An 8,535-nucleotide genomic window follows, 5' to 3' on the forward strand; every position below is an offset into this window, starting at 1 on the left:
TTCCTAAAGTGAAGTAATCGTCATACAGCCCTTAGTCTAAAATCTGTAGGTATGTCATACAAAATAGCTTTGCCATTGCCACTGTGCCAATTTTTTGGGCCTGTCTTTTCTAAGAGAGGGTCTAGTACCAATTCCATTCCACCTCGATCAAGACTTATCTTGAACCAAACAGAAAAGACTAGGCAGTTGGGAGAAGAAGTCCCTTATGCGATTATTAGGGGGGTAGACAGAATGTACAATTAATATCATATTCAGTGTCTTAATTTTGATGAATGCAAAGCTGCTTTCTGCATTGGTCAGTGGGTGTAGGATCCTGAATGGGAGGGGTTTCTGTAGAAGTATTCGGATTCTACATGTCCTAGGCTAGGGCTTTGGGCAGAGGCAGGGGAACTGCTATTAATAATTATTCCCACCCATTCCTTCTTACACCTTTCTGAATTAGTTGCTGAGAGGTGCGGTTCTTGGATGAGTACAATGTCAGCGTGGTTTGTAAGCAGGGAGTTGAGTAATTTTTCATGCTTGATGTAGTGTGTCATGCCATTGACATTTAGAGAAGTTAGCATGAGTGGTTTCTGACACAGATTGGTTGGAGCAGTGGTAATAGCGGGAGCACTCAGGGAACAAAGCACTACGACTAATCAGTGGGATTTGGATCATCATGCATAGAATGGGAGGGAGAATTACATCTGAAGAGGTTATGGTAAAGGGAGAAAAGAATTGGGCAAGATAATACTGTTGCTCAGTATGTGGGCTGTTGGTATAGTGTGGGTGAGAGGTAGAGTTATCACATGGTATATTTAAGATAGTCCAGGGTTCAGAAGCATTAATGTAGTTCAGTTGGACACGAGGTTGTCCCTAGGATTTGATGAGGGAAGTTTCAACAAAATAGCTGAATTGGGAAAAAGGTAAAACAGCAGTCCTTCTGGCTTTGCACAAAAGGACGAGGCCCTATAGCTAGGAGAGGAGACTGAGTTAGGCTCGTATTAGATAAATATACATGAGTGAGGCTGGGGTGCAACTGTCCAGGACATCTAGGTAATCTTTGGAAGAAAAGGAAGAACATGAAGAGTGACAGAAGTGGGAGTCCAGGAGAACTAGATGGGTGAAACTGTTACAGTGAGTCTCCCAGTGGGGAACAAGGAACCCACCTGAGGTCTGAGGTCATTCAGAGCTGAGTTTAGACCCTTAGAACAAGTGGCTCCATGGATAGGTCAATCACATGCGTGCAATGAAAACATTGTTCTTTTAGAGGCATGTGGTGAGAATTTGTTATTGGACACAGATGTTTGGGCCAATAAGAGAACTTAAAATCATTGAAAAATACAACCAGTTAGTTTGAGGGTGGATACTGTTTAATAACATGACAGTTGTTGAAGCCATGGGAAGTCATAGAGGGCTCTGCTGACATTTGTTACTGAGGTAAGCAGCGGGTACATGAAGTCATCAAATTCTGATTTTTCATCGCAGTATGATAGCAGTGTCACAGCACCAGTGATTTTCCAGAGAGATCAGGAAAGAAGGACCATCAGAGGGGTGTTAAAGGGATTAATTTTCTTCAGTGGTGACCTGAATTTGTTTCTATCTTCAATCAGCATTTCTTTGATGTGGTGCAACTTTCTTTGTCTAACTCTCTCCAACCTCGCCCCTTTGTTTCTCCCACAATGTTGGGCTAAAGGAGAGGAAGTGCCTCCTGAGGGCAGTAGTTCTGAAAAAGTAGTCTGCAGAGACTTTGATTAGCAGGTCTAGCAACAGGAACGGCCATTCCTTGTCCTTACTGCCTATTGGTGGCAGAGAAAATGGATGTTGAGCATTCAAGACAAGTTTGCCTGTCTTCCTTTGTCAAACTATATATAATCTAAGGAACTCTAGATGTTCAGTAATGTCAATTTGAGGATGATTTCCTTCACAAAGTGGAACAGGTCATCCTTCTTAGGTTTCTCCAAAATGGTATGGAACCTCACATTAGTCAGACAAGATCAGCCCTCCACATCTGTAATTGTGAGTCTCAACTCCGACTGTTCAGTTCCCCAGTTTGATAATTGGTTGAGTCTGGATTTCATTTCAGTCATTCAAGGTCAAGAGTGAAAAGATGTAAGTTCTATCTATATGGATTTCACTTTGTCTGAGACATTTACTAATTTGAAGTCCATCTTTCCTGTGGAGGAACCAATGAAGGATAATTTCACCATGAGGGTTTTGAGGGAAATACTTGTACTTGTTTCTGGCACTGTCTTGTGGACAAACATCTGAGGTAGCTAACAAGAGGGGCAACTGCTGTGCTAGTTTAATGTAAATATTTGGGCTGCAGGCTCCGGTGTGAGTGATCTCGACATGTGTAGTAACAGTCCCAAGTCCAATCAATTATTCCAGCATTTGTCAAAGGAGATTTCAGTTTACTTGCTTCAGACTCTAGCATGGATTCCTATATAGGAAACTAGGTGTAGGATAGAGGCTCAGTCTTCAGTTATTAACATATTTTCCATTATTCTAATTTAGTTTCTGATTTGTCTTGTGTTGTGTTTTCACTTTATTACTGTTTGAGTGCAGTATAGAAACTTCACACATTGACTCTAAATTAAGGCTAACTTCTTTGTGCCAAACTACCAGAGGGTTAAGCACAGGTTACAGGTATGCGTAGTGATGTCAGTGGTTCACCATGACAAGGACTGTGAATATTATTTGAGGTGGGTTCTCACCCAGCTCAAGGAATATCCTGATCTCTTACATTACTGTATGATCCTCCATTGTTATTTTATGGCATACTAATAAGCAGGCTTAAGTTATCACCAAATACTCATGGGTATCCATAATCCCATTCTTGCTTTATGCTCCCTGCTGTTTGTAAGTAACACCCAAAATGTGGTCATGGTGGTTTCATTGCATTGTGCCTTGAGATCCATCTATTAGGACCATCCCATATGCTTTGCCCTTGATATAAACGTCCGGCACAGGTATGAAGTAACCCATGACCTCGGCAGGAAAATTAGAATATTGTTTGAGTTTCAAATCATGCTCCTTTACCATGATGCTTCTGAAGATTTGTTATACATTTTACCATATGAGAGTGTGTTTAGATCCTGAGTCCTCAATGTTTTCGCCATCATTTCCATCTATTCTCGTCTTGCCCTATCCTCCACACTGCAAATATAATAAACTTGCAGAATAATGTTTTTGTGACACACTTCATCATCTTTTTCTAACTAGCACATACTCCTGGCAAATTAACCTTTACTTTGAGTGACACGGATAGAGCAGGAGAGTGCCATATCTAAGGAGTTATTGCACTTTCCTCCCCTCTCCCTAGCGCTGGTGCAGAATCATGCTGCTAAGTGTCAGACACACTCCTTTGTGCCACAGTGCAAAGGTGTCTGTGTGAGTCTAGCATAGGATTTGTACAGGAAGGGTGCCCTTCCAGTACACAATACTATGCTTAGACAGAATGTGAACTTTTTCCTACTCCGTATGGGTGCTGTATACTGCAGCACACATGCAAAATCAGAAAAGAAAGTAGAAATAAAAGCATTTCTCCTTTTAACGTCTATTTCAAGTGGCGTGGTTATTTTTTGTTAGTAGATAGAGTTTTCTGTAAAAAAACATCGGTAGTTGCACGGGAATGCCCATGTACCACCCATGGGACACTCCCTAGATGCAGAGTAATACAAAGCAGTACCTTGCTCTGGTTTGTGTTACTTTTTCCTAAAACGCAACACAGGTACCAATTTGCGTTGGTTTGTAAATGCCAAGGGAGAAGGAGAGGTAGCTGTGCAGGGCCCAGTTCCAGGGAACCTACACTCCAGTTCATTTCTGGGTGGTTTATCTGGTTCCTGTGTGGTTCTCCACTGCTGATTTCAGAATGTGGAGTCAAGCCTGAAATTTTACCTCTTCACCAAAGTGCACTATGCTTCAGTCTTTCCCCAAATGTCTGGAGGAAATCACTAATGGATGGTTCCTTATCTAAGTATTTCCGTGGCTGAACTGCAGAATGGGGCACATTTACTATTATATCAGGCAACACGGTGCTGCAAGGGAACTTGTTTGGCTGTATTGCATGAAAGAGAAAGAGGAGGAATGTTCCATATTTACAAATATGCATTTCTGCTCCCTGCTTGCACTGGTGCACGTTGTCCTGCCTAGGGCCCCTTGCACCATCAAGATGCAAGGGGCCTTTATTTGGGCAGGGGCACCTTCCTGCACAAAAACAATCCTTAGATAGATATTACATTTTCTATGCATGCTGCAAAATGCACCATATGTGGAAAGAGTAAGTAATGAGAAATAAGGATGTTGTTCCTCATTACATCCTTGTCAGTTACACACATCATTTTGGCTCAAACCCAGTTTTATTAGTCTTTGTAAATCTGTGTTTGCATCAAATTACATGGGTGGATGTATTGGAACACGCTTGTCCAATCCATGTAAAGCTTACCCAATTCAATGTAATACATGGCAGCGCTCCAGGCTTTGTATTTACTAAACCATACAATGTGGCTTTGCTTGGCTTAGTAAATGACAACAAAGATTTTCCATTGGGCAGCACCAAAAACGTGTCACAACCCTGATGAAAAATCATAGTAACTATAAGCCTTAATGTAGCAGTGGTGCTACTGATATCACAAACCACAGAGACCTCAGTACCACAGTTTCAGAGATCACCTGGTAAAATCTATCACAGTAGATATTATTGGTGTGTTGGTGCTGAGGCCTGGCTTGATCTCAGCTTCTGACCATTCAGCTGAGCTGGTGAACAAGAAAGCAGATCACTGTGCTGAGATCTAGAAGTCTCTGATGGCCTGCATGGTCAATCTCCTGCACCGCTCGAGGAAAGAGGCCCCAGGCCTTGGGGAACAATGGGTGGCACTCCTCACAGAGGTCAAGGCTGTTCACATGCAACAATAGCCCCCAGCCTGAGTATTGGATGGTGTGTTGAAATTTTCACTGAAGGAACAGTATAGCATAACTACCCTGTGGCAGAGATGTTTTAGTGTTTGCCCAGGAGTTGTCATCATAAGCCACGTACCAGGGCCAGATGGGGGAGGCTGAAGTCAGGAAACATCATAGTTAAGTCTCAAAATTGCAGTCTTCAAAAAGAATCAGCAAGTGATGTGAGTTGGCTGGCTCTGTTGGTTGGCCATTATTTGTATATCAAGACCTTTGAGAGCAACACTCACTTAAGCATTTCTCTCTCAGTGAGAACAAAGTACTGATTAATTTTGTTAAAACAATGTTGATGTTCATGTTACTCTTTATTTATGTAGAGCATTTTGTTTGCACAAAAATAATATAAAATATTCTAAAAAAAAAGGTTGCATTCTAAAATCTTTGTTACTCATTGTGCAAACTCTTTCAATGACTGACTCACACTGAGGAGTGTAGGTCCACTGGGGCATGAGGTATCAGGTATGTAAAAACTGAAGAGAACTTTAGGTATCTTGCAACAGAAAATGTGCAGATCATAGTTTCTTTGAGACACTTTGGGGCAGATTTAAGAGCCCCTAGCGCCTCCTTGTGCCACATTAGAATAATTTATTTTATGCTAATGTGGCCCAACGAGGCCAAAATTGCAGTGTCAAATTTACAAAGTGGTGCAATTTATGCATTGCGCCACTTTGTAACCCTTTCTGCTACATTATGCCTGTGCCAGGCAGAATGTATGCATAGGGGACGTTAGTCCGTTAGGGGGGCTGAAAAAATGTCACAAAGAAATCTAAGAGATTGGGCCTCAATGGGCTTTGCAGGATTAAAAATGATGACACTAGTTCCCTAACTACCACCATGGTGCGCCGTGTATTAAATACGGTGCACACATAGTGCTGTTCGGGGTGCGCTAAGAGGTTCTAGAAAAGTGGTGCTCCACTTGGTGCAGTTCAACGTTTCATATATCTGCACCCTTTAATTCTCAAAATATAGAAAATACTATTAAAAATAACTTGTTTTAATGTATTTTTTTAATGTCACTGCAACCACTAGACATTTTCTATCCTTTTGTTTTCCAGGTGGTGAGAATTGTTACAAAGAACAACAAAGACGTTTAAATAATTAAAAACAGGCTCTTTTTAGAGTAGTTATCATTACATTGATCAGCTACCCTCAATTGAAATTTCAAACAACTACTTTGGATGCTGACTTTGGCTGTTTATTTGTGTAAACAATGGTGGGTTTAAATAATGCAACAGTAAGTACTTCAATGTTCATCCTCCGTGGGTTTTCTGGAATGGAAGAGTATAGAATCTGGATTTCATTTCCTTTTTGTTGTATCTATATCATAACTGTAATAGCTAACAGCTCTATCTGTTTCATTATAAAACAAAATGCAAGCTTTCACCTCCCAATGTATGTATTACTCTCTATGTTGTTGGTGACAGGCCTGGTTGCATCAAACACAATCCTTCCTAAGATGCTCTGCTTGTTATTGTTCAATTCAAAGGATATCAGTTTTGAAGCCTGTCTCATACAGATGTTCCTTGTTGTTGCTTTTTGTGTCATGGCATTTGGAGTTCTTGTGGCAATGGCATTTGATAGATATACAGCAATTTGCAATCCTCTGAGATACACAACCATCCTAACAAACCAATTTATAATCAAAATAGCATTGACACTGATTTCCAAAGGAGTATTATTAGCTCTACCACTGCCATTCATTTTTTTAAGGTTACCATTTTGCAGGAGCAGAACAATTGAGCACACTTACTGTGAGCATTTGACAGTAGCAAAATTGGCCTGTGCCGATATCACCATTAACATTGTTTATGGTTTGGCAGGCAGCCTCTTGGTGGCAGGATTTGATTTCCTAGCCATTGTACTCTCCTATATTATGATTGCCAGGGCTGTCTTTAAACTACATTTCAAAGAGTCCAGGAAGAAGGCTGTCAGTACCTGCAGTACTCACCTGTGCTTCACCGTGATTGCCTTTGTCCCCATCTTCCTTAATGTCATCACAAACAGGTTTAGTACTAGAGTTCCTGCCCAAGTCCAGATCCTCTTCTCAAACTTACTCGTGATTCTTCCTCCTCTGCTGAATCCAATCATTTTTGGAATTAACACAAAACAAATTTGGGAAAAAATCTACCAAATTTTAAACCCTACTTGTCTCATTGGAAACATAATACCAAAGCACAATAGGTAAATCTATGTATAAAATGTATCCAGACTGAAGAGGCAATCACAAAGATTATCATCAATCCCTTCTTTGTGGTGGCTGCAAACTTTGAAGTACTGCATATAGAGGACATCCAATAAACATGCAGTAATGGACCATAGAGGATCCAAAAGAGATGTACACTTGCTGATTGATGGTCACTGGATGGCGCAGGTTCCCTGTAACAGAGGGTCAGCCTGCATTAAACCCCTATCAGAAACTGAAGCATCATATTAAGGCTAGTCCTTGAACTGTTGGACACTTAGACACATAAAGATCAATTGAGAAGAAGGGCAGACACAAGTTTTGAATATTTTATATCTTTAGTCCGTTGTGCCCTACAAAGGAAGGTTGAAAGTTTATATTGATCATAGGTGCTAAAAAGGAAGGAGAAGTTCATCATATTTGCCATACATGACAAAGCATGTATACCATCCAGTGTAATAATTGGACAGGATTTAGGTATAAGCAATGCTTGTTAGAAATTGGAAAAATTATGTGAATATACATGAATAAGTGATGCTGAAGAACAAGAGGCAACACGTAGAGTTCCAAAGAGCACTTGACCTAAACATACTAAACCTTTACACAGATCATGGCTCATGTACAGAGAGCCATAACACCCAAACACAAAAGGGGTATCACAGTTGGAGTAATGAAAATGGCATAACTGAAAGATGCAAACATTTTGAGTGGTATAATAATCTTGACACTCTTGTCTTTGTCCCTACCAGTGGAAAACTGGGGAAGGTCTTTGCCTTCCTAAAACTCACCCCGATATTTTCCCATAACTATCTTTTTAAAGCTACTTCTAAAACTTCTGAGGGACTAACTGTGCCAAGAAATATAAGGACCTGGCCTATTAATAAATTTCATTGTTCAGATTAACATTTCTCTCCATGCTTCTTGAGTGCTCCCATATATAATTCTCGCTGTGCTTGCATCATACCCTTAATAAAATGATATTGTTTTTCTTGGGACTATCAACAGCACTGTAAAGTTCAAGGAATTCATGGACATCTCCCAGGCAACTTGCAATTAGAAATTAGAAATATCTTTCAATGATCTCCACGACTGAAGTGAGGAAAGGCAGGGAATTACTGCTGCTCATAACTGACAAAAGGATACCTAAATGGATATCAGCACTTACAGCCCAAACCGTAAAATAATAATGTTATGGTTGAAAGAACTATGTGCCTTCTTTTATTTCAATTAAATATGTATGCATATGTACTGAAAGTGCTTTATGTGGGTGCCATGCAACATGATATAATAGAATGTGTCAGAGTGTTCACATTATTGCACAGATTAAAGTGTAAAGAAAATGGCATGGTTATCAATGTTTTTGTGCCCCTATTTTACCTTAGTAAACAAAAAAAGCACTTGGCAAATACAAGCTA

At 40.3% G+C, this 8,535-nt stretch overlaps 1 protein-coding gene across 1 annotated transcript; it reads left to right on the forward strand.

The window, feature by feature from the left end:
- Positions 1–6,148: 6,148 nt before the first annotated feature.
- Positions 6,149–7,123, forward strand: LOC138249417 (olfactory receptor 52N4-like). Its single transcript, XM_069203378.1, has one exon. It carries the CDS (start codon positions 6,149–6,151, stop codon positions 7,121–7,123), a length of 975 nt encoding a protein of 324 aa, XP_069059479.1.
- The last annotated feature ends 1,412 nt before the right edge of the window (positions 7,124–8,535 follow it).

Source organism: Pleurodeles waltl, chromosome 8 (genome assembly GCF_031143425.1).
Source record: "Pleurodeles waltl isolate 20211129_DDA chromosome 8, aPleWal1.hap1.20221129, whole genome shotgun sequence".
NCBI classification, from domain to species: domain Eukaryota; kingdom Metazoa; phylum Chordata; class Amphibia; order Caudata; family Salamandridae; genus Pleurodeles; species Pleurodeles waltl.